The sequence below is a fragment of the Pseudoliparis swirei genome, chromosome 23 (assembly GCF_029220125.1).
Source record: "Pseudoliparis swirei isolate HS2019 ecotype Mariana Trench chromosome 23, NWPU_hadal_v1, whole genome shotgun sequence".
NCBI lineage: Eukaryota > Metazoa > Chordata > Actinopteri > Perciformes > Liparidae > Pseudoliparis > Pseudoliparis swirei.
Genome location: NC_079410.1, coordinates 7,189,542 through 7,216,862, shown reverse-complemented (window position 1 = coordinate 7,216,862; position 27,321 = coordinate 7,189,542). Strand labels below are relative to the sequence as shown.

Sequence of the window (27,321 nt, the reverse complement as noted above, 5' to 3'; positions counted from 1 at the left end):
GAGATAATATAGCCACATGACAAACGTGAGTGTTTTAAAAATAAAAGGAGACAGTGTACGGGGCAGGCAGCAGTGCTCCGTTTTGCATTTCGGCAAAATGCGGCCACAATAAAGAATTCATGGCAAAGTGGCTGAATAATTACACACGACTTAATGCACAGCAGAAAGTCCGAGAGCTTAGTGCTAAGTTGGGTTCGGACTTCTGTCCAGGTAGTGTCTTACCTCCCATGCCTGAGTCAAATATAGACTGTGTACATCTGAAATGCCCAGGGCCTTGCAGAAAATAAATATAGCTCACTGCCTGGGATGTGTGACAGTAGCTTCACCACTTCTCTTGCTTCTGCCCAGTGGATGAAAAGAAGTCAGAAACACGACGCTGGATGATACATATCATTTATTTCCATGATCATTGCTTCAGCCACACTGTTACTTACACATTCACCAACATCCTGCGACCTGGCACAGCTGTCCCGACCGAAACAATCGCCCTGACTGAACCCCTCATTCAAATTCTCAGCCTTAACCAATAAAAAAGTAAACCTCTTGAATAAATTATACGTAAAAAAAAAAATTGAATACCAATCCAAGGAAGATAAATACAGCATAAACAATGTTTTTTCATCATCGTTGTTTTTGACCACAGAGATAAACAATTGCTGGGCCTCCATTTAGTCGTCATTAGTAGGATTAGTATCAAGTTCATTGTCTGATTTTGCTTAAAGCATCACTTTTATAATTTTTCATTGCATCAAGTTGACATCATTCATGTTAATATAAGCATGCAAACATGTTTCCCCATGACCATTCAGAACTGCACTAACACAAGACAGTGAGAGGGATTAGAGAGGATGGAAGGGGGGGGGGGCGTAGACAGAAGAAAAAGAGGGCAAGATGGAGGGATGTGGGATAGAGGAGGGAGCAATAGAAAAGAGCAGAGAGAGAACTGGATAGTTGAGGGGAGAAGGTAGTGTGTGTGTGTGTGTGTGTGTATTGGGGGGGGGGGGGGTTGCTGTAGGACAAAATGAGAGAATGAGTAATCAGACAGTAATTAGACAAAAAGAGAGGGAGGGGAGAGAGAATAAGGGGATGTGCTGGTTCCACTATGAGCTTTGTAATCTATCACCGGGCAGGAACACAAGGACTAAATAGGGTCGACACCAGCAGAGAGAGGGAGAGGGAGAGAGAGAGAGAGAGAGAGAGAGAGAGAGGCTGGGAAAGAGATCATTATGGGGCCTCGAGACCAATGGGTCAATATCATATCTACTTATACAAGCTGGTCGATAATCCCCCAGTTGGCAAACCACACAGAATCCGTGCAGGTATGTATACCTCCCGTATATACCAGATCGAGCACGCCGGTGAGTAAGAGAACGAAACTAGATCTCCCACCCCGAAACACACACACACACACACACTCCTGCACCGACGTGTGTGTGTGTGTGTGTGTGTGTGAGAGAGGAATGGCAACGATAGCAATACAGGGAGCTGTAGTGAGGTGTTGCACTGTTGTTTACAGTCGTAGTGGTAGTAGCAGTGACAGACGTGGCTTTATGAGTCCGTACCGCTTCTCACAGGAAGTGCAGAGATCCCCGGCGCTCGTTTTCTCACGACACCTCCTCCTTGTTCGTCGTGCTTTTATGAGGGATCCAAATTCGTCATTATCTGTAGGCCGCAATAAATTATCCCTTCACGTAAAACACCCCCCCAACAATTACATGTTTGATCACTGTGCCATCTGTTTTCTTCCCTTCGGACATACAGTACACACATTACTGAAAGAAGTACACAATCAACACAGTTACTTACATCAGGCAAAGGGGTAGAGGGGGAGGGGAGGGTTGAAGGATTGGCAGCTGAGTTCTGATTACGACGTACACAATACCAACTAATGTCTATGAAAGACAGTGTTTCCCAACCTAGTGCAATGAGGCACGTATAGTACACACATACACACACACACAAACATTCACACACGCGCACATAAAATGGCTCTTTGTAAAAACACGGGACAATAGACACATTTGGCTCTGTGTCCGTGGATGCTGGGATTTGGGGAGTGAGGGAGGCAAAGACAGCAACGGACGAGGGGAGGGAGTGAGCACAGAAACGTGTCACGCACACAAGGTCACAGTGACGCACAGGCATACACACACGCGCGGACGCGCACAAATACAAAACAAACACGCCCACAAACACGTAAACACACTAATCAAAGCAATACAGACACGTGTGTCTTTCTAACGTTTTGTCGGGGACATGATGTGGACTTAAAGAGACATTATTTTTTGGAATTTTTGTTGTTGTTGAAGCTGGACGATGAATTCTTGAGAAAAAGAAAAACAGTCCCGGAATGATAGAAAAATAAAGCAGAGTGGTGACATCCTTCCCTTTGGGATACATCCCCCGGCGAGTGCGCTCCAAACGGATGCTGGTCCGATCCTGAAGGCAGGATTTCGTTGAACCTGCGTCGTCCTCCGTGAGGAGAAAGTCTGCCCATTTGTCCAGAAAGCAGAGGACGATCAAACAGTCACAGCGGCGCCTCTCCAGCGGACTGTAAAGATGGCATGAATGGAGAAATTCCTTTGCTGATGGACGTACGCGTATTTGTATCACACAAACAGAGCAAAACGATAATAAGAAAATTGCAGTCGATGAGCACCACGAGGATGATGACAAAAAGCGTGAGGAAGAGGAACACATTTCAAGGTTGCGTAACATGCTTAAACCGATGAGTCTGTCCTCATTTTTCACTCCTCTGACATCAATAAAGACCACTGGACGCTTTGTCGCCATGTCCTCTGTGGATAACAAGCCATTCGAGTCTGAAACAAGAGGATGCGGAGCCTGGAGCAGGCGTCCAACATGGCCGGGAGAATCCACCTCTAATTTTGATTTTCTTTTGTCCTGCCGAGTACCGAGTGTGAGATGTTTTCCCCACACAGTACGGCAGATGCTGTACACCAATATTGCAAAGAAAAATATCGACATAGTGATGTTCTTCTTTTATAGTCTGTACAAGGGCATGAACCTTTGGTCCCGGTTGAAAAGGCCATTCTAGGATGGCTTTCTTTTTAAATTTTTTATTTTTCAAGAGAGAAATGTTTGTCACATCACGCTCCTCCTAGATGAAATACACTAATCTAAAGCACACATGAACTATAATGCAAACTCTCTCTGTGTGTGTGTGTGTGTGTGTGTGTGTGTGTCTGTGTGCGTGTGTATGTGTGTGTGTCGGTTCACTTGCTATAGCTCACATTTACAGTGACGGAATCAGTCCCACCGTACCATTTATTATCTGCATGTGTCTGTGAATGCGTGGTGTCTGATGCTCGTGAGGGATATTGTTCGTTCTGCACAGGACTTGAAGGATTCATTAGCGGGAGCAAAACAGCACTAGCAGCTGGACACAAGCAGTGTGTCTCCGCGTCTTTCTTCCTTTGATGGAGAGAATTATTCACAGATGAGAGGAAAGAAAATGAAAGTCTGGAGCTGGAGAGATGATAACGACCTGAGGAATGAGGATAAGGGAGAAAGAGGCAGATTAAGCAAGAGAGATAGCAGGGGGCGAGAGAATATATAAACACTATGCAGTAATGTAAGTGTGGAGGGGGTGGGGGGGGGGCTGCATTACATAACCCAGAACGTCAAGATTATACAGATGCTTCTGCTTTAGAGCTCCTACATCTGATGGGACCACAGCTTCGTCTTCATCACACAGGTCGAGCCTTCAAAGGCTTCCTGTGTAAATCTGACCGGAGAGCATCTGCTGCACAGTTTGTGAATGCACTTTGATATTCCAACACAGTGAGGCCTGTTTGCAAGCAGAAATCACGGAGGAATTGGATCGAATGTGAAATCTATTCCAATGCACTGTTGCTTAGAAATGACTCACCCGGTCTGTGTGAAACCATGCAGACAGGAGAAAGAAAGAAAAAACCCCAATATGTCCGATCAAAGCGTGGAGAAGCTCACAGTGTTAATCGGAGTGAGGACTGTCCACCACGATGTTCGGCTTCGGGGAGGAGGCTGTCGCAGTCTTCGACACGAACGTACCAATTGCTTTTTCCTGCAGGGAAATACAGAGATAAAGATGACAAAATTCCGCCAGGAAATACAGAAATTCATTATTCATGATGAAAAGAACCACATTTTTAAACAATGAGGTTGATGAAAAGCTTTTGTATTTCCACTGGTTTAATTTCACCACTATTAGGGCTCCTAACAAGCCTGTAATACTCAAAAGAAGTATCGTTTCGCTTGGGAGGATAATCAAGGTGCATCGTCTAAAAACAAGTCCCTGTGTCTCACTGAGATGTTACCTGGTCATTGATTGTGTCTTATTAGGTGTTATGAGATATTTTGAATTGTAAGTAGACACATGTTTAAAAGATGTTGGACTTTTGCAGTGTACCACCACTACATGTTCTACTACCATCGTTAATACTGCATTTGGAAAGCAAGTACGTACATTTACTCAAATCCTGTACAAGTTTGGCACTTTGATAAACAAACTCATTCAACAGTCTCATTTCTGTTCGGTATATTATAAAGCTACAGCAAGCCGCTAGTTGGTTTAGCTTCATGTAGTGCAACAAGGAAAACAGCTAGCCTAGCTTTGGCACAAGATAACATCCCTCTACCGGTACCTCTTAGGGTTATATCATAACGCATCATATCTCATTTGTTTAATACTCACACAAAGAAGTGTTAGCCTATGAAGAAATGTTATGGTTTAAGGACAGGTTAGCTAAGCTAAGTTAACAACAATATCAGAGATGAGACGTTTCAGAGGGAAACAAATAAAACTCACCAGTTATAGTTCATAATTGCTGATCAAGCAGAACCATTCTAAACATTCTTTGTTGCAGATTAATTACCCACAAATATATAATGGCCCAATCAGTTTATAGAGCTCATTTTATTTAAAAAAATATATTAAATATTTTTGCTCATACCTAAACACTTTTATGTGAATATGACACTTTAATGTTTTTGGACCACTATTTCTATACTATCATGACGACTACTAGTACTACTACTATTACTACCACTACTATCACTACTACTACTACCACTACTACTACCACTACCACTACTACCACTACTACTACTACCACTACTACTACTACCACCACTACTACTACTACTACCACTACCACTACTATCACTACTACTACCACCACTACTACTACTACTACTACTACCACTACTCAGGCACGTGCACAGGCATTTTGGGGGGCAGGTGCTCAAACCAAAAAAAAGGGCACCCATCGCCAAAATGATTTTTCCAAGTTAAGGAGTTGGTTGCTAGCAACACTTGAAACACATTGTGTCGTGAGAAGACATGAGAGTTGAACAAAATGACATGTTTTCTTTTAACAATTACAATTTATTTTCATTTACAAAATAATAGGAGCCAAAAATGCCATATAATAAACAACGTACTAACCTCGACCGTTCGGTCATGCCGGGAAATATCAAACTTCTGTAAAAACGTTATAAGGCCTCAATCTGATATTTCCCAGCATGACATCACTCTTGGTTCGTAAGAAGCTATTACAAGTGTTGTTTTTTCTTGCGTTTACTCTTTTCACCCTCTGCAATTACTCATACAAGATTGATCTTTGTAAAACTGGAACAGACAAAACAAAGAGAAACATACCACATCAAACAATGTGGCACATGGATAGCACGACACCGAGAGCTATTGTTAGCATAGTTTAGCTGCTCTGTTCTAGCTGTGAATTATTGTGACATTTATAAAATGAATTAATAAATTCAACATACTATCGAAATTGTCTAAATGGCATTTATAAGACAGATCTCTCTCTCTCTCTCTCTCTCTCTCTCTCTCTCTCTCTCTCTCTCTCTCTCTCACTCTCAAACATGACGTCAGTAAACAGCTGGACTAGGCTTTGAAACGGATTTCGGGAATTTGTGTTTATTTTTTATTTTTAGGAAACGTCGAACCAGTTGTGACGTAATATTTTCAGTTGTGGTTAATTTATCACCAAACAACGTCAGGGGACAAACACCGTCATGACTCATGACCTGTGTGTCTGGTGCTGAGGGTCAGAGGAGAAGGAGGTGCACCCGTTTGGTGGCGCGAGGAGCACTGCGCGGAGGAGGAAGTGGAGGAGGAGGAGGGAGGGGCGCGGCGGGGGCGCGGCTGGGGCTCGTGAGCGCCCGCGGAGCATGTCGGGGCGAAATTCTCACAAGAACTCCAATAAATGCCCCGACAGATATCCAAACACATTTGGGAGGACATGATGACAGAGACTATTACTACTACTACTACTACCACTACTACTACTACTGCCACTACTACCACTACTACTACTGCCACTATTACTGCTACTACTACTACTGCCACTACTGCTACTACTACTGCTACTGCTACTACTACTGCTACTACTGCTACTACTACTACTGCCACTACTACTACTGCTACTGCTACTGCCACTACTACTGCTGCTGCCACCACTACTGCCACCACCACCACCACTACTACCACTACCAAATAACTACCACCACTGCTGCTCACCACTGACTAACAATAATCAAATGGAAACATAATTACATTACATTACATGTCATTTAGCAGACGCTTTTATCCAAAGCGACTTACAATAAGTGCATTTCAACCTAGAGTACAAACTAAGAACAACAAGAATACAGGAAGTAACATTTCCTCAACATAGTCGAACTACAAAAGTACCATAAGTAAGTGCTATCTAAGTGCCACTGAAGTGCTAATCTGTGATAATTGCGGTTATCAGGACCAGAACCAACAGAGGAACTGAACATAACAAATGTGGTAGGGGATGGCACATGAATGGACACGCACACACACACACACACACACACACATACACACACGATCCTATGCTCATTACCTCCACAAGCTGATACCAGTTCTCTATGGGTTTGCGTGGATTGGCCAGCATGGCCGTCCAGTGCTCCCTCCCTGGACCGTCAGCTTCGCTGCCCACACGACACATCCCTATGACCTCGTTATGACCAATACTGACACGGAGCGAGGGAAGGAAGCAAGGACAGGAGAGACAGAGCGACAGAGAGAAAGAACAAGGCAGAGAGGAAGGCATAATAAAGCAGGGAGAGAGAGAGAGAGGGAGAGAGAGAGAGATCTTGTAAGAAACACTCAGACAGTCTCATTTATCATCCTGGAGTATTAGGACAAGAGTACAGCTGCTGAGGAAGGATATTGAATAGCAGCTCACAAATACACACAGACAAACATACAGACGCACACACCTATGGAGATGCCAAATGGATGGCAGACTACATAATAGGGAGGCGGTGCATTTGTACACAAACACATCGACCGGCCAAGTGTTGCTGAAAGTGTCAGACAGGCAAACACTGGCAGGGTTACGCTTCTTTCCGTCACCATTAGCATAAATCATGCTTATTCACGAGGCCCTCGTCTATGCAGAACAGGGAACGTCCACCAGGAGGCTGACTCGTGAGGGGGGGGGGGGGGCTCCTCTGTGTTCAACACAGCCGCAACACCACGAAAATGTGAGGACCCAAAAGGCGACAGCAGACATCCCACTGCTGTGTGTGCAGACACACACACACACATTCAATAAGCAGCACACTTCACGGTAATGATCGGCTTGGTCCTTCAAGCCCCGGAGCGTGCCGCCACATCACAACACCTCTGCCTCGCTCACCAGTCATAGTCCATCACGGCAATGATGATGGATACGCTTTCTATATTTTCATTGGGGATGTCGAACACCAGCGCCTCGTTGTACGTGGGGTTCAGCGTGTTCTTCTTAATGGAGGTCTTCCTCTTCTTCAGCCGGCGCCCGTCGCAGATCAGAGAGGCCTTCACGTACGGGTCTGGAGGAGGGACGAGAGAGACGAGGAAAATGAGAGGCGCGAGAAAAGAGAGAGGGGTGCAGAAAGAAAAGAGAGTCGCGGGGGGAGAAAGAAGGGAAGGAAGAGAAGGAATTGGCATTAGAAGCAGCGTAGAACAAAGAGAGAGGGAGGAAAGAGAGGAGGGGGGGGGGGGAGCAGAGAGAAAAAGATGAGAGGAGGCTCCTGCAAAATGCTGTTTGGCATTGAGCTCACAGGTATCCGCGTCTGCAACACATAAAAGGCATGAAAATCAAGTCACCGTGGCAAAACTGGATTAAGAACACAAAAGGGAGAAAAGCAGGACAGGTTGAATCACTCCGCTGATCCGTTCAGCGCGTGCAGCTGGGGAAAACACACACACACACACACACACACACACACGACGACTCCATTTTAAGCAGCATTTTAAAGCATCTTTCTGAGGGCAGTGCAATTATCTGGGGATCACCGGGGCAATAATTACGGCGTGCGGTCATTATCATTTGAGATCTCATTGCCGTTGCAATCACGCCTGCAGGTGAAGGATAACCAAAGAATAAAAGCTTTTGTAATACCGTCGTTAATTCAATATTAGCATTAGCGATCACATCTGTTAGCATCATAGTAACTGTTGTTTTTGTCTTTTCACTGCAGATGTAATCGCTGCTCCTCCTGCAGCGGATTTTGATGGCAACAGAGCACATTGTGCCTCATTTTTACAGGTGTTCGTTTGTAGGTAATTAACTTTATAGCTCCGGGGAGTATATTCATGATGCATAACTCCACCTCGACGTGTGGAAATATAAATCCAACTTGTGAATTTTGTGAATTCAAAATTGGAGACTGTCGATACTCCACGCACATTAGGAATTATTTAGCAAAGATTTATGGTAATTTATTTCTTTGGCACTTCCCTGAACATAAGGGCCAAAGCTTCTTTTTTTATTTTTAACAAACCTGTTGGTTTTACAGTAAAAGATGGGGGTGCGTTCCTCAGTCAAAATGCAACTCACTGTATCTTGCAGCTGCATTGCATTCTGGTCTGATGAGGCTGTTGTAGTAGGAGAGAACTCTTAATTTAGTGCTAAACAGCTTTGTAATTGTTCTTTTATTTAAAGCAACTGACACCATGTGTGTACTTGTTATGTTTACACTTCTCTACTGCATGTTGGTTCAATCTGAATAAGCCAAAGAGCTGAAATAACTCACCGTCACCAGCGAGTGCTTTTCAGACAGCTGTTCTCTGTCGTTTCTTTTAAATGGATTCACAGCTTTTTCAGACTGCTCACTGGAAGTCTCGCAGCAGCACGGTGTGTGTGTGTGTGTGTGTGTGTGTGTGTGTCAGTGTGTCTTAATCCTTTACCTGAGAAGCCAGTGAGGTCCATGGCTTTGAGGTTGGTGGCCTTGATGACTGTAGCAGTCAGTCTGCCTGCAGTGGGCAGGTAACACAGCGAGAAATTAAGCTCCCCGAGATCAGCCTTCTCCTGTGGGTCACCACACACACACGCACACACACACACACACACATACAAACACAAACACACACAAAAACGGGAATCAGAATTTGAGCAAGGACACTGTGATCACACACACACACATGCACACGTCATCAGAAACAGGGCCAGACAGACAGACATTGTTTGCTGCGTTGCGATCGTCTGAGGCCGGTGAAGAGCTCCATGCGTGACGGCAGGCATCCTAATGCGGAGAGGCAGAGTGTTTAGGCAGAGGGGAAGCGCCGTCACTGTAAATGAAACATATGCCAATCTGTCGATGTCCCCGAGTGGAGGAAAGTGATAAGTAGAGGTGCCGATCACCCCCCCTCTCCCCATCCTCCTCCCACATCTCCATTCACTGATCTTCTCGCCGCCCGTGGTCTCCGTGGTAATGACACTGGTGGTATGCAGGTCGCACCGTGGCATGATGGCTCCCTTCGTGGCTTTAAACTTCACTAATCAATACTTCCCCGGGTGAAACACTGAAATACGCTAAGAGGCCGATGCTTTAAACTTATTAAATAAATGAAATATCCATGCCAAAACAATTTTATGACTTTGCTCCTTGTAATTCCCTAATAGCGTTCTGTGAATATTTTATATAAATCTACTTGAGCACTGCGTGATAAAAAGTTTGGATGTGGCCAGCGGTGCCTTTCCAGTAATCTGGACTCTCCTGTGCTTTTACATTTCCAGACTGACTGAATCTATACTGCAGACCAGTTTCAGTCTGAAGAGTGTATGCTCGGCTCATCCACAGAATATGATCTTCAGGCATCAGACAATAAGGTGCACGCTTCCCCCGAGCGATTTGGAAGTAAAAAGATAATCAGTTAAATCCGGTTAGAAACTGAACTAGCACAAAATGTTTAATCTTGAAAATGTAATTAGTGACGACTGGGTGGCATTGGAATATCTTACTTCATAAATCATCGATCTGAATTCATGTGGTTTGAATTCTTATTCCTACAGAGTGGCCGTAGAGAGAGAGAGATGAATAAATATCAAGTTAAACTTATTTGTGTGCATGAGAAATAATTCACGATTTATATTTTTGATTAATTTGTGGGCCCAAATTTAATAATGACATAATTTTGGCATTCGTCATTCATTACAGCCACCACGTTTAATACTCTTACTTTGCAATAAGCGAGGAGCTTGCAGATTTTATTTTGGGAAATGTAAGAAGGATGCGATTGACTTAATGGATCTGCTTCTCTGTAGATAGCAGTATCTCTTTCAAACAAATTAACTAAACAGTGGGAACGATTTAACTAGTTGAAACAAATTACATCTTGTGTGCACGATTTAACCAAAACGTGGCCTCGATTCACTTATTTCATTCTCTCTGGTCACTCCCCGGCTCCATATAACTCCAGATTCTCGTCTGTTCTTCTGTTCTTCTGTCTCGTGGCTCACGTGTGTGACAGAACTAAACCTCAGAGAAGCATTCGATACCCCCCCCCCCCCTGAAAAAAAAAAACTTATAATCTTTTTTCTTTTGAAATTACTTAACATTACATTTCTTTAATTTTGGAAAAATGCAAACATTTGACAAATTCCAAAGAGGGGAGTACAAGCCACATTAATTCAGATGAATATTTTAGTGAGAGAAATTAAGTGTTTTAATTTTTTATAGTAGTGGTGCAATTTAAAAGTTATTAATTTAGTTGCTTTTCAGATTTGGCCTTTCTTTGCTTCAATAGAGTCAACATTATGAAAGTATGAGATGAACAGACAAAACCTGCATATTGTGTAAATGCCGTATATATATTTATATAAATATATATATATATATATATCTGTGAGTTTAATATAATCTATACCATGAATCTGAGATGTGTATGCATGTACACAGCAAGGCATTTCCATATATTATATTATATGTACCCACGTGTGAACGAATCTTATTGTGTTTATATTTACCATTTTGGTTATTATACTGCAATACGATTTCTATACATTTTATTTCTCATTGATTTTTGTATCTCTTCTCAACGGTAATTCAGATTAATCTTCACACAATGAATGCACGCACTCCTACTTGAAATCTAGGATCGAAAGTGTCACCTGTGTCATGTTTGATCAGCTCAATTTCTGATTCCATCTTGTTTACCGCCACTCGAGCCGTGATTTGAATCCGCACCGGGCCGACAACGGCCACGAGGTGAACTCATTCCGCCGTCATCTAATCTAATCTCCTTCAGAAAAGAACGTGATTGCCCCGTCGCTGTGGCAGAGCCTCGCCCTTACCGCCGTGCCCTCCACGATGTCCCTCCAGACGGGCTTGTCCCCGCTGCCCTCGCTGAAGTCCAGCAGGTTGTCCACCACCACCTGGCCGATCAGGTCGTGTCTGGAGAAGCGGTCAAAGTCGTACACGGAGAAATGCAGCTTCCTGGAATGTAGCTCGCTCAGCGGCACGCCGAACTGGAACGTCTCGTTGAACACGGGGTTCAAGGTCTTTCTGTGGACCTGAGAGGGAGAGACGCACTGAGTGAGACGTCAGGAACACTTTACATTTGAAACCAAAAACAACTGTGATTAGTTTGCACGTGGCACCAATTAGTACATGATAATGGGGATTATTTTTCTGCCCGGTAACAACCCTACTGTATAATTACAGTGCAAAGGTTGCTAGCGTGGGACAACTTTCTTTTAAAGCCTCCACACCCCTGACTGACACTGTAATAAGGAGTCCCCTCGCCCACTCTAATCAATGCTTTGTGTTGATGGCAAAGTACTCAGAGTACCGGCCGTTACCTCTGCTAGACTTACTCATGTATACTTCTCAAAAATAGTGGCCAACATATGGAGAGAAAGAACATTTTATTTGGTCAATATATTTAAAACTGATCACTTGTCCAATATCCCAATATATTTAAAACTGATCACTTGTCCAATAAACCACCTGGTTTGTGAGTTGACACATACACACATATATATATATATATATTTTTACTTGGTCTGAAATATTAAGTTTTATGAGATAGATTTTAGACATTGGAAGCCAAAACAATATTAAAAGAAAATATATACATATATTTAGATAGATAGATACATAAATATATATATAGATATAGCTATTTAGACAGATAAATAAATATATAAATATATATACTGTATATATATATACCTTATTCATGCCCAGGGGGATATGTGGTTGTAGCAGCAGCAAACAATGTTACAGAGTAAACATAAAATCTGAATATTAAGTATGAAAAAATCCACAATATATACAATACAATAATATAGCAGAGTAGCAAATATTCTATTTAAAAACAAATGTATAATAAAGAAAATGCAAATGAAAAAAAACATGTAACCCGTGTATATAGTGTACCGTATATAAAGTGAGAGCGGTGCAAGGTTTATTGATGAGAGAGGTGATTTATTATAAATGTCATGTTATAGCTACACTGGTACCTCACTCTTTTCAGGGTTGGCCTACTGACACTAAATTATTAATAACAAGTGTATAGATGTAAAACACTTCTTTCAATACAATTACCTTTAGAATGTTTTGTTAATATGCCATAATTCTTAATTAAATTAAACTATATCTAATTTAATTAAAGCATCAACACTGTTCCCACATTCTTCCTGCTTCTTAAAGCCAGATCTGAATAATTACACAGTACGTTGTGTGCTATAATCAAAAGCGTTATCAAATTTGATTTCTGGCTTATCCCCGGTTTCTGCCATCATTTTTACACTGTAGACATTTGCATTGACGATTGAATTCCAGTCACAGACAAGAGCTCAGGTCTCTTTTGGCTTTGAATTCCAAAAACAACAGTGTTTTGTTTGACTAAACCTAATTATGTTCTGTAGATGCTTCCAGAATCCTCCGAGACTATTTTTCTGGTGTGAAAAATACTCCATCCGCAGCGCAGTAAAGTACATTTTCAAACTGTTTCGCAAGGTGCTGCTGAATGTATTTACAAAAACTCTGTCAAACGACCCGCGGGAGTTTGTCGTGTTGCTTATTCCTTCCGTGACTCAAACGTAACAATTAACGCAAAAGTCCCACATAAACAAAATGAAACTCTGCTTATCGAAGTGGCTGAAAAACTGGAGCTATATTTAGTCAACACACTTTGCTCTTAAAGCAGTAAATCGACGAGATCCTTGTTATCTTTTTCATTTTTTTGAAGTAACATCTTTATCACGGAGCTCTTGTTGCCGTGGTCTTTCCTGTACTGAATCTTGTTTTCCTTTTTTGGCACATTTCATTTTCTGCTCCTGCGAACTGCCCTGTTCTTCTTCCAAAACAAATTAGAAACATAAAAGGCATCGCTGCCAATGAACCGATGTTTCTCCCTCAGAGGAGACCTGTTGTGAATTTAAAAGCTCTGATTAAGTGCCTGCAGGATGAATCACGTTGTGCTGGAAGTCGTGAAAACAGACCATGCAAATGTCATGAAATTGTGTTTTAAATTGATCAACGTTCCGACGCAGGATATTCCAGAAGGCTTTGATTTGCCGTACGTGCCGTTGACCTTGAGCAACATAATTAACCTCGACCACACCGTCTGACCGTGTTCCTCAGCAAGAGGGAGAAATGGGAATTTCTTCCTTTTTCTTAAGGGATGAAGATTTAAATAAAACCCGTGAAAATAAAATGACTAAAAAACACTTTTAAAGCTCAATATGTCGCTTCCAAACATGTAAAAGATATAAACCTTTTCTTTCTTTTAAATATTCACAACACATTTACTCTGTATTTACTCGGTTTTCCTTCTTTTTCTGTCCGTCACCTCGATACCGAGTCAAATAAAATAAATCGTTTGAAAATCAGAAAATGCCCCTCTGATGAGTCATTTCCTGCTCATCGTGTTTGAACACGTTGCAGTCGGCGTTTCAATTTCAATCTCAAAGTCGTTTCCCCCCCCCCCCCCACTATTTGTTGATTAACTGGTGGGATTTATTTGCTCTGAAAGCATTTGGTACAAATGCTGTCAAGCAATAAAGCCTCTGATAATTAAAATGTGACGCGCGCTCTCGATTTTCCAAATCTAACTTTTTGCCGCTGCGTGAGCGGGTCTGTCACTCCGGCTTATTAGCACTTGATGATTACTTGTTAGCTTTGGAATTAAACGGAAAAACCAGAAGCACAAAGCGTTGACATCTACGAGGCGACGTCTGTTTCCCTTTTGAAATTAGTTTGAGTGATAAAAAGCTGGGCAAAAAACCCAACAATGAGTGGTGTAAAAAAATTCCATGTGACTGAAATGAAACAATCGTCTACGCCGGCCTCAACAAAAGGGGAGCGGTGTGAAATGATTGAAGCGTTCACTCCTTTCAACGGCTGAAGGGGCTTTTGTGATCTACAGGAGACAGTCACACAAAGGATGGGAACCAAAGGGGAGGCATTTCAAGCTGCTACTTTGTCACTGAAAAGCTTCTTTTTTTTTTTTACAACACTGCACCAAAGCACCACTGATATTTATGAGGTTGAAAAAAAAAAAACACAACTCACATCGGTAAAAGCTTCCGAGCTCATGAATTAGAAGAGAGGAGGATGTGTTTTCGAGGGCTCGGGGTACATTTCCCGGTACAGAATGTCCCGAAATGTAGTCAAACATTGACTCTACCGTCCTCACACACAAGAATAACACACAGGAGTTGATTAGCGGCGCCCTGTTAGAGTCTGAAGCACATTTCGTTGAATAAATTATGCCCCAGATTAGCGAGACTGTAATGACTCGTCCGAGCAGCAGGAAACGGCGAGTCAGACTTGGTGATGATGTTTGAATGTGTGTTTCCACTCAGGATGCAGGTGTGTGTCTGTGTGGACGTCACCTTGGTCTGGTATTTCTTCTTCCTGTCTGGCAGTAGGTAGATCTTCACGTATGGGTCAGAGAAGCCGTTGGCATCCTTCGCCGGCAGGTCCAGAGCTTTCAGGATCTTCACCACCAATTGCTCCGTACTGAGAGACACACACACACACACACCATCAGACTTTCAAATGCTCATAAAAAAGGCATTACATGTCAGGGGTCGCACAAATGTAGACAAGTAATCTATGAGAACCAGACGGGGTCAGCACACACACACACACACACACACACACACACACACACACACACACACACACACACACACACACACACACACACACACACACACACACACACACACACACACACACACACACACACACACACACACACACACACACACACAGGCTTTCTACTCACATACTGGTGTGGGAGGTGTCTCCGAGGCTAGGAACAGCCAAAATAGTGTGTGTGTGTGTGTGTGTGTTTGTGTGTTTGTGTGTCATCCCTGCAGCTGTATCCTCATCTCATCTCATTAATAATCTTCAACACAGTACCCTTGATTCTACAGTCACTTCAGGCCATATATACGGAGCAGGATTCCCACTCAAACTTATTCTGTGTTGCTTCACTAAACCGTGTGCTATATGTGTCATCAGTTTCCAATATATTTAGTTTTATTTCTAAAGCAGCAGCTCCCAAAGATGTGATGAAGCTTCGATGATAATTACATCTACACAAAATGATGTATTATTAATTCCACAGGACATTTAATAATCCACAACCTGGAGACGTTAAGTAGACACAACTTTATATCACTGGTTTAACATAAAACTATATAATGTTTATTTGATGTCATCAAGTAGAGTAGAAGTGTTTTTCAATTGCTTCTTATTCTTATATATTTGTAATCCAGCTATAAACACTAAAATCTAAAATACAATGAATGTGGCTACCACTCACAATTTGAGAATGAATGTTTTCTGATGCTGCTAAAAGTTTCTGGATGGATGCTGTTCAATTCAATAATAATAACAATGAATTTAATCTCAATGAGGCATTTACTGGTTAAATACATTTAAAATTAAAATAAAAAAATAAAAAATTCAGTGTTGTTTATAACCAGCATTATATTTTCAGTTATATTAGTGATATAGTATATGGTATAAAACAGAGAAAAGCAGCAAATGTTTAAAAACTCAATCAATAAATCAATAATCCAAATAGTTGCAGATCACTTATTGTTTGAGCTCTTTTATGACGATAAGTCAAACCCATTCATTGTGTATGTAAATATCTAATATTGTGACAAAAATTAGTTTGGGGCTTTAAGAAGAGTTTCAAGTGTTAGTTGACTGACATGAATAAACCTTTAAAAAGAAAGGAATATTACATTCAGCTTAATTTTCGGTCCTAATTGTCATAAAAATGTTTAACGGCAACGAATAGCAGTCCACAAACATTTACCGATCAGCAGCTTTTCTCTAGAAATAGAACTATTAATCCTCAACGGACCACTCAGATGCTGACTCACACGTCAGCACTGTGGCCGGCGTTTTTCTTTGTCACGCACACAAATATGCGTAAACACACGCGTGAGCACACACACACACACACACACACGGGACAAACGCCTTTACATCCGAATGCTCCGTCCACGGTCATCGCTGCGACTCACGCATCGTTCATTATGCATTTAATTACCGGGAGAAGATGAAGACGGCTGGGAGGCCCTTAATCAGATCTCGTTAGACTGTGTCTGCCCGTGTTAACCGGCGTGTCAGCGCTTCATTAGCTGCTTTTTGGAGGGCAGCGTGAACTTTGGAGCTGAAGAATGATCAGAGGGGGCAAACGCCAGCAGTGACCCTGGCAGTCATAACATCCTCTCTCCGTTTGTGCCAATCACAAATAAGATACGCTTGTTGACAACACGACCACGTCCGATCCAGACACGTGTTTACCTCTCGAGTCACATCCAATTAAAGGCCATCGGATTAAACGCGCCGATTCTGCCCTCACATCAAATACAGGGGGAAATTACATTTCCAGCTCAGCCAGAAAAAAAAAATTTTAATGAGAAAAACCGGGACTAATTTAAATATGTCTCGAAGATCTTTCATTCAGTATCATTCTAAGACATGTCGGTGGTCACCGGGATTAGCCGGATTGGATAATAACTGGAAATGACGGGAAAGATTGTGTAAAAAAAAAAAAAGGCGAAACGTGTGGATTTTTCTTCATTAGTTGTTTATGACAAAAAAACAGATTGCAGGTTTTCCCTGCACTTGTGTGTCTTTAAAACCGAACCAGACGTGAGTTTGAAGACTTTCACACACAATCCACCACGCACGCCGCAGAGAGTATACCTATTACCGCTCAGGCACAGAGGTAAATTCACTGCCTTATTCCTGGCAGACAATACCCGCAAGCTAGCTGTTATTCCCATAGTGGAAATGTGTCAGCTTTTAATGGGATTGTCAAAAGAAATGGCTTTCCCAGAGGACCTGTGGAAGATTGACACTGTTGTTCTGACTGTTACGCCCCCAACATCGGGTCTCGCACGTTAACATGCGACCCGTACCCAGGTTTAGGTGCTCACACACCTCGACATGTGTCTGCAAACAGGCCCACACCAGTCTGCGTTACTCCCCCTCTCTTCTCCTCCTCTCACTAAAACAACTCGTCTCAAGTGTAACGACATGGGCAACTAACCGCACAACATAAATGATCTTGTGACTTTATAAATGGGGGACGCGTGAATACTCTTCATCATAAACCTTTCTGGGCGTCCCTTGCTCGATCTGTGTATCTGTAGCTCCCGCTATAACACACTCTGGTGGTATTATGCGTTGACAGGGGCTGCTGTTTAAAGTGGCTGGCCATATATATATAATTCATGACGAAAACGGCCTCTCGCTCCCTTTCTTTTCTGACCATCGGCACTTTCGCCTCTTGTAATGTTTCTTCATGTCGGGACGGGCAAAGAAATGGGGGACTGCCAGCTGAGCACCAGACAGACCGAGCTGCACACGGCTCCTCTCAACCCACAGCCGCCCTGGCTTACAGTCCACGCACACACACTTAATATAAACACCCCCCCCCCCCCCCGTTAGCCGGTCCTCACAGCATGGCACCCACCGATGAGATACTGCTCCGGGAGAACATATTCCACGGAGGATCATCAGAGGAACACAAATAAAGTAACTCCAGCAATCTGTGCCACACGGTACATAAAATGCATGTTTTCACTTACATTTAATGGCACTTTGGTTATTTTTAAGCATTCAGATTTCAGTATCATAAATAAAAAACGCCACAGTCGAGACAACGAGGAGCTGGTGTTTTCCCCATTTCTACCTCGCCGTCTCAAACTCAATTTCCTGCAGTGCAGAAACCGTTGGTTTGGATTCAAATAAGCATGTCGACTACATTACTTCCACCGATGGTGTTAGTTTTAAGTAACATCAATACAGTAAAATAAGTCAGCGGTGGCTTTTTGGTGTCACGCGCGACACAAACGGGGGTCTCCTGCCTGAAAGTCGTGTGTGTGTGAACCAATCCGTTCTTCCTGACAACCTCCCAATGCGGACTTTGTCTGTTTGTACTCCGTCAGCTGGCTCCCTTCGCTGCAGCGTACGTGGGTTGTATACGAATTACAGTAATTCACTTTTCGGGAAGTATATCTCCGAAAAATTGAATGAAAACAGCCCCGCGCCTTTGGTGCTATACGGCAATTAGACACGGGCAAGAAGAACGATTGAAAAGCTTCTATTTTGATCAAAGCAGGAGGTTTGCGATCAATGGAGCTCCCTCAATGCATCTCCGGGCTGACCCGGCGGTGACTTAACGGGCATCATTGGTTACGGTTGAAACTTTAAATGACTGTGGCAATGATTTGTTCATGGAAAAAAAAAAGTCTAAATTAGAAAAGGACCCCCGACGGAGCGACTGATCCGTTTCCCCGTGAGCTCGGGGACTCACTTGAAGGCGTAGCGCAGGAGGAAGCTGATCTTGCCGCAGTTGTCGCCCTGTTTGCCGTCGCCCAGGTCGCCTTTGGGCCGGTAGAGCTCCGGTTTGATCTGCCCGATGCTGGTCACCTGCTCCTTCTCCTCGCCGTGGAAATCAGGACTGGAGAGCTGGTGAGTCATGGGCTTGGGCCTAAACAGACACATTAGAGCTTAGAGGGTGAATATTAAGTGAAGAGCGTCGCGCACACACACACACACACACACACACCAACAAAAGATTGTGATTCGGCAGCTTAATCTGAGGTGCAGCAGCGGGTAGGACATCTAAATAGAGTTCTCCCACATTTATTTGCATAAAAGTACACACCTCTCATGCAGATGCATGCATCATATTCAGTGTTATCTAATCAAGGAGCGTGGTGATGCTGCTACTGGAGTACAAGCCACAGAAGAAACACAGTCCATTACAAATTGTGAAAGGTTCTCTGTGGGTCGTTTCTGGTTTTGTAAAAGATAAGTGCAGCTGGGCCAAAATCAAGATTAAAAAAGAATTTTTTTTTTCAAGAAGACATTTTTAAGAGGTTAAAAACAAAATAAAAAGATGACTTAAAGATCTCAAAAGCCTTCAGGAGAGGCGAGCAAGATTACAGCCAACACAATGCAACCAGTACGGTCTTCATCAGTGTGCTCACAAAAACAACTTCTTAACAGGTAGAGCCCTCCTTTTCTTTTCTTTTATCACGAGTCCTGTAATTGATTTTCCTTTAATGACTCCTCCTCTTCTCTAAAGGTTACGGTTTACGCCAGTTTTTATCCGCCACTACATCTCTGAGCGAACAGAAACACACAACCTGCAACTACTAGACTATAAAAAAGCACACAATGCATGCACTCTTTTAAACCGACACACAAAGCCTCGTACAACGACACACTCGATACTGACCGGGAGGTGACCTGCTGCTGGGAATTCGCGTTGGGCAGGTCTTTATGGGGCTGGGCTCCCACCTCTGAGTTGGGGACATCTGGAGACGTCTGACTCAACTTCAGAGTTCCTAACAGAGCAAAGTGGACAGAATAATTCTCAATGCACGTCTCTTTTGTGAGCGCGCCTGTGGCCTCCCACATTACAGCAGATGTTGATGTTATGCAGTGTCAGCATCATTGATCCCATTGATTGCATTACATTGATTTCACAGTAATTAACAGGAAGGAATTAGCAGACACGCTTACAAGAGCACAACATGAGCAAGCATGAAATATGATGTCACACATATGAAAGAATTGCCGTAAAGATTTGACTGTGAATAGAGATCAACAACCTGCAACAGCAGAGTGAAAGCCCAAAGCGGTGACTTGTGGTGCACAGAATGAAGTCCTTAACGTGTCTCTGACATCAGTTTGTGAATGCTTGTATGTATTTTCTCAAAAGCTGTTTATTTGAGTTCCTGTTGAGCTTGATATGTCGATTCCAACCACTTCACCATCACAAGCTTTCTGGGAAGGATCTCGTGCAGCTCAGTGAATCAATATGTTTGTGTGTGTGTGTTAAGGCAGCCACTAAGAAGTATTACATTGTAACTGTTTTGTTAATAAAACATGATAAAACAGCGAAAATGATCGTAAATGCAAGTTAGAAACAAATGTTTTGTTCTCATGATAGTTCATATTTAATAAACAGTAGGAAATCTGAAAATGTAGCAAATATTTAGATTTAAAAGGTTTGAAGAGGCCAAAACAGAGCAGCAAGAGGCAAAAGATTTTGCCTCTTCAAACCTCTTAAATCTATATTTCTGTTTGTGACTAAATGTGTGTGAGCGCGTTAGCAATGGGAACTTTAGAAGGCAGAATCGTTCCTGCCCTGTATGCTCTTTTGAGAAACAAATAGTTATAAAAAGAAAAATAGAGATAGAATTCAACCTTCTTCTTGAAGTCACAGACTCCTGGATAACCTATATATAAAGTGTATCGTATATACGAGATTAGGCTTGTAACAGGAAAAGGTTATATTATTTTAATGTAGCACAACGGACGGAAAGGAATAATGGCCAGTATTCATCACACTGTTGCAGCACAGATTAATTATTTGTACTATGTGTATGCAAAATCTCAGGAATAAATGAATGTGAATGTCTTAAAATGAGAAGTTATTGACCGGGGCATTACATCACTCTTCCAGTCACACAGGGATGAACGTTTCATTTCTAGGAACTTGCTCCCTCTCTCACCGGCATTGTTGGGGTAGGAGTCCATGTCCAGGTAGGACGGCTCCTGGGTCTCCTGTGGCCCCCCAACCACCCCTCCGACCTCCCCCCTCTCCAACCCCACCAGGTCAGAGAAATGGGGGTGGTGCTGGCCCTGCTGGCCCAGGGACGGGTAGAGCGAGGACGAGGACTGGCCCTCCTTCCTCTGCAGCAGGGGCGGTAAGAGCGACGAGCCCCCGGTGCCCCCGAGGTTTCCCAGACCGGCGCTTCCAGGCAGCAACCCCGACGTCAGGCTCAAGCCTCCGCCCTCTTTGTCCCTCCATGGCAGCCAGCAGAGCTTCCAGGAGACGAAGAGGGAGACGGAGAGGAGGACGATGCCGCAGAATGTCACGATGACCGACAGCAGACTGACAGAGATCTCTGGAGGACCAGAGGAAGACATGGAGGGGAGGGACGAGAAAATAAAGAGATGAAAGACAGATAAAAGCGAGCCTCAACGTCATGAAGAGAAGAGGATGTAGAGCGACGAGCAGCTCTGTGAGGCGGTCCTGAGGCCCAGCAGCGCTTTGAGCCTCATGCCGACAACGGCAACACGTTGAGAAGACATCATGTTGAGGGTAACCCTACGAAACACCAACTAATGACTGTGTAATAACTAACCAATGGCTGTGGAGAAAGCGGAGAGGGCTGTCATCATGGGGCTGTTTGAAAGATTTGTGATTCACCACAAAGTCACAAGCTGTGCAGATTTTGACAGAATATAATGGAAATGTCTTTTTGTTTTTTAAATGCAGCGACAACAAGGACTGTGAAACTGGTTATAACAGGGTGAAGCCCAGCACCAACATACTCCGTGTTCCACATTTGGTTTGTTGGGGTCTGTCAGCCTCACCACATCCAATAAGAAAATCCACATCCAATAAAAAAAATGGTGAACCTCATGGTGATTCTGAAAGAAATACGTCAGGGGATCAGCAAAGTCTGTACGATTCATTGTCTGGGACTAATGAGTGGCTGTAAAAAAAAAACATCAATATAATATACCCCATGCTGCTAGCACGACTAAATATATTGATGAATAAACAACATCATCGAAAGCATCACGACAACGTCACACATCGCAGCGCGGGAGAAGGAAGCCGCTGAAGCCGTGGATTGATGCAACCATCCCCAGAAGCTTATGTCCCACACTAAATCCTGAACTTAAAATAGGGCCTAAAGTTGGCAGAGGGGATATTCTTAGGGAGGATGTGTGTGTTGGGGGTGGGGGACGACGACACAATTGAGAACAAAACACCCTCAGTAATTTCTCTATGCGATGTCATCCTGCATTTCCTCGTGGTTCTAATTTTTTTTTATGGGCTAGGGATAGCGGGGAGGGGGGTATGAGGTGGGGGGGGGGGGTTAAAGCTGTAGAGGATGTGTGTGGGGAGGGTCGGAGTATGACTCATCCGAAATGAAAAAGTGAACAGAATAAAAGGAAAAGTGCAATTTCAGCACCGGAGAGCCGGACAGTTCCAGCACCGGCTTCAGAGCCGTGGGGAACTTTCTCAGTTTTGTCGTTTTGTATCTGGTTTAGAATGTCGGAGTCTATGACACGTACATTCATGAGATCATACATTTGTAAATACCCTATGAATATTAATAAATAAATAGACGAAATATACGATGAATATTCATAATTTTCCGGGGCCATTTGAAGTCTCTTTATAAATAGCATGTTTTGGGTCTGACGACTACCTCGACGAAAGAACCAATCGGAGCCCAAATGAACTACAGGACCACGGCCCCGAACATGAATATTCATCGGTTGTAAGTAGACCAAGAGGACTAATTACGATACAGTGTGCACATTTCTCAAACAGAGTACTTCCCTCGCCTTGCAGCGTCTAATTGGGATTGTTGCCTCTCGCCATCTTGGGCTCTGTCCAGATGAGGGCCACCAATTAACAATCCTTCCTGTCTGCAGGCAGGCCAATCATCACCTGCGTGTAGAACAGCGATTTCTTATTCTGAACTCCCAGATGCCCCAAAAAAGGGGACTCCTTTTCCTTTAACCCTCCTGTTACCTTTCGGGTCAATTTGACCCCATTCAATGTTTAATGTCGGTGTTCTTTCGGGTCAATTTGACCCCAGGCTGTTTTTCACTGTGTCAAACATATAAGAAATATCAACTTTTTTTTATATTTAAAGGGCTATTTAGGTAGTCAACAAACAAACATAATGTACCTCACACTTAAACTTGGAAAACAATATTAATTCTAATAATTTTCTGGAGGTTTTAATTGCTGGGCTCAAATTGACCCAGAGGGTAAAATATGTCAGTAAATATAAAGGTAACAGGAGGGTTAAACATTGAATGGGGTCAAATTGACCCTAAGGCAACAGGAGGGTTAAACCCCTTTTCCTTCACGTCAGTTAATTCCAGAGCGTCTTGATGGGCAATCAACACTGTTAAATCTCAGAAAAGTGAGTGACATTTTATATTTAACAGGCTGACAACCCAGACTGAGAGCAAATGATTGAACACAAGACCACAGCAGCCAATCCTCCATCCCCGGGGTACATCTTCTGGAAATCGCTCCTCTATATAATTCCCTCAACTGCTCCTCATTCCTCGCTGTCATTTATTTTCCCATGCTGTCTCCGTCTCTGTGCGCTTTCTCCTCAGCGACTGTCTCTTTGTTCGTCACCCCATACCTTCTCTGCACTCCCCACCTCCTCCGCGCTTCTCCTTCCTTGCTCCGTCTTCGGTGAATTATTCATCGGTCTGTGTATGTCATGAATCAGCACTTGTTCGAGGGATATGATTGGGGGGCAGCGGAGTTGGGGGATGGGCGAGGTGGACATCGATCTGTCAAGGTGGTGAACAAGACAAGGGTGGGAAGTGAGGAACAAGCGCCGGGAAGGGGGGAGAAAACATGGAGGAGATAGCAAGGCGGGAAAGAATGTGAAGATGGAGATCAAGAGACAGGAGAGGCTTAAAGTGATGGAGCGGGAGGAGAGGAAATGAGGGCAAAGGAAGCCAGGATGAAGTGGAAAACAGGACAGTAGTGCTGAAGGGGAATGGAGTGAAGAGAAAAATGATCCCAACAACAGTTTGGCCGGCTGGGCCTGAAAAGACAGCGAGAGGGTTGAAAACAGATTGGCGCCCATGTTGAACAGACATATAAACTGACTGGGTTCATTCCCCCCCCCTTTTTCGTTTTCTCAGAGGAGGTAGGGGGAGGGGGAGAGGAAGGGAGAAGGGTTGATAAAAGTCGATGCAACTACCGCGCCATGTGTGCAAAAGGTAGAAAACCAAAGAGAGAAAGATCGAGCCCAGGAACAAAGCGGTGGGGGGGGGATGGGTGGAAAGAACCTCGCGAAGAGGGGGCCGAGGCCTCCTGTCACTCAGGGACTGATGCAGGCCCTCTGTGAGTTGCAAGTCGCTCCACATCAAACACGTCTCCGCCGCTCGCCGACAGCTTTCCGGCGTTCCTCGGAGGGTTTGCAAACACCGAAGAAGCACAGCTGGGCCAAAAAGGGGCCCGTGAAAAACCGTGGCGTGACACTTCTTCACACAGCCATCCAAATCTCAGGAGGGGAACTGTTGAATCTGCAATGAGCCACCGATATCCACGCTAATCTGCAGAACAGTGCGCTGCCTCATTGAGAACCCACACACGATATTTTGCACACAATACACGCCGCTGCGCAGGATGCACCGACTTAGTTTTGTAAAAACAAACGATACATTCTTTATTATTTTTATGTTATGTAATCCAGCTCGGAGACAACAGCCATATGAATCCACCAAGCCTCGTTTGGGGCTCGTAGACGTGTAACATTGTATTTTGATCAAGTAGAGGAACGTTTCATTTCTTTGTTTGTTTGTTCTGAGTGTGGTCTGCTCATAACAATCTCTAAATATGAGCGTTTATCTTAGCATTTTCCTTCTAATTGCTTAAAATATAAAACATGTCATGTTGCTGAGGCAATAATGAAAAATGTCTGCAGAAGATGTTGAAAGACAATATTCTTTTAGCGCTTTCATGACAACACAAACCACATTTAAAATATCCAGAGTATGTTTTTTGTTCCTTGGTGTAACAGCCTGATTCAGGCCATAACGGGAGAGTAAGAATCCTCACTGGAGTTCATAAGTGAATACTTTTTGAGTGGGTGATCAGTTCCTCAAAGCAATTCCCCAAATCTTTAAAGTATGAAAGACGTAGGCTTGAAAGGTGTCTATTAAGTTCACAGTTTCCTCCTTCATATCCTAGCGGAAGTGGTCTGCTTGGATGTATTACATTTAAAATATACAAACCAAGTAGTAACACTGAGGACGGAGGCAGATGCAGCGGTACATTCTGCGGGAGGTGTTTGAGAAGTTTCTGCCGACGTTTTAAAACTATTTCCATTTCAAAAAGCTCGTTATCTTTGGAGAACATGACCTGACATGAATCTGACCACAGACTCTGCATTCTTTCTGCAGGATAAATCCATCAATTGTAAAAGCCTTTGATATAACACGGGTACCTTTTGGGTGAAATATTGCTTTGAATGTTCTCGAACCAAAATTCAGAACATTATTAGACCGATAGCACCAGATGGTGAAGTCTACTTATAAACTGTTGAATCCTCCGAGAGCACACGGGAGCAAAGCTTCCTTCATACGTATTATATTTATAAGTCTTGGCAAAAGTAGACATTGTGAAAATAGAAATGAAGTCCGATGCTGCGTTACCTGCGTCCAGCTGTCTGTTGCTGCCTCTCAGCAGGTAGCTGAACTCCTGGCAGCGCTCGCTCTGGCTGTAACCTCTCGGGGAGTTGAAGCACAGCTCCTCCACCAGCACCAGCGCCTTCTTACACAGGTCTTCATCCCAGTCCCCCGACATCCTCCAATCCGCATCGCACTCTCACCGGCAGTCAGCCAACGATAGCGCAGCCCTCGCCGCCCTCACCTATCGGACGGCGTGGTCGAGGCGAAGTAGAGTTTGGGGCCCGTCCACCTTTTTGCAAGGTGTGAGCTCAGGAAGAGGAAGACGAGGGGCTCTGCGGGGGGGGGGGGGGGGGGGCCTCGGTCTGGATCACAGAGACCGGACGGATGCGCCCATGTCTGACTGAGCAACACCCACCGCTCCTACTTCTCCTGGAGGAGATGAAGGGAGAGAAATGGGGAAAATGATTGTAAGGACAAAAAAAGTGTACAAAGCAAGTCGCTCCATGAGTAATTAAGTGACGCCAAAACCATCTGTGTGCCCCTATAGATCACTGTGCGACATAATGTCACTTTAGTATACACGCTATGAGAATGTTACTCGACAACTGGCATTGTGTAAGAAATGAAAAAAGATTTGATTTTGTTGCAAGTACAATTTAATGAATGTCACATTAAAAGTTCAGCTATTTCATGAAAAACCCTTCTTCACTATCCACAGACAACTTATCTATCTATCCTAAAAAGCTATCAGTCACATTGTCGCTAACACAAACTGAAGAGCTTAATATTTGGTAAGGGTTTGGCAATTGGACCGATAAATCTGTTGGCGCAGTACATCGTCAGTTGTTTTTTTGGGGGCATATTTGTCATTTTATCTGGTTAATTAAATGATTTGCCTCCAGAGACGAAGGCCGTTCTAAAAAGTGCAGATTTTAACTCAGTGAAACAAGGATTTATTTCAACCAAACCAGATTTGCTGATTGTTGGATGTGTGGGTTGCTGAGTATAAGGTAATCATTTCAACAAGGGTGCATTGCTGTTGCAATATTTAAACATCACATGTTCAATGCTTCAAGGGCCTTCATTCATTCTCATTTAGCTCCATTGTAAAGGGGCGGCAGCAGAAGGCTCCTGGGCAAATAAAATCACCGTATCGTCCACGTGTGGCCAGAAGAACGATACCAGTTTGCTAATGAGCCTTAACCTGCCCTCAAGGTGCTCATAAAGTATCTAGAATTGATTCAAAAAGCAGCTGTAATCTATGTGGAGCTGCACAATAGTGCAGGTGTGTAGTTTGTAGTTCGT

At 43.5% G+C, this 27,321-nt stretch overlaps 1 protein-coding gene across 2 annotated transcripts; it reads right to left on the bottom strand.

Annotated features, from left to right (window-relative positions):
• Positions 1–376: 376 nt before the first annotated feature.
• syt3 (synaptotagmin III) lies at positions 377–26,306 on the bottom strand. 2 transcript variants are annotated; one of them, XM_056407068.1, is made up of 11 exons: positions 26,041–26,306; positions 21,336–21,731; positions 20,054–20,162; positions 19,124–19,300; positions 15,165–15,291; positions 11,616–11,834; positions 9,230–9,350; positions 7,698–7,869; positions 6,897–7,026; positions 3,973–4,066; positions 377–3,508 (listed from the first exon to the last, which is right to left on the bottom strand). In XM_056407068.1, exons 1-10 carry the CDS (start codon positions 26,189–26,191, stop codon positions 3,977–3,979), a joined length of 1,692 nt encoding a protein of 563 aa, XP_056263043.1. In that variant the 5' UTR covers positions 26,192–26,306; the 3' UTR covers positions 377–3,508; positions 3,973–3,976. The 2 variants fall into 2 exon arrangements, with proteins under 2 accessions (XP_056263043.1, XP_056263044.1); XM_056407069.1 differs by having other exon boundaries at positions 377–2,551.
• Positions 26,307–27,321: the final 1,015 nt, after the last annotated feature.

What these genes read in the sequence shown, in the direction of transcription:
- syt3 (XM_056407068.1), bottom strand. Translation starts at nt 26,191, where the DNA reads ATGTCGGGGGACTGGGATGAAGACCTGTGTAAGAAGGCGCTGGTGCTG. An exon ending in CTCCTACCCCAACAATGCCG is followed by an intron (nt 20,163 to 21,335) that starts GTGAGAGAGGGA and finishes TTGCTCTGTTAG; the next exon opens with GAACTCTGAAGTTGAGTCAG. An exon ending in GGACCTCACTGGCTTCTCAG is followed by an intron (nt 7,870 to 9,229) that starts GTAAAGGATTAA and finishes TCCCTCCTCCAG; the next exon opens with ACCCGTACGTGAAGGCCTCT.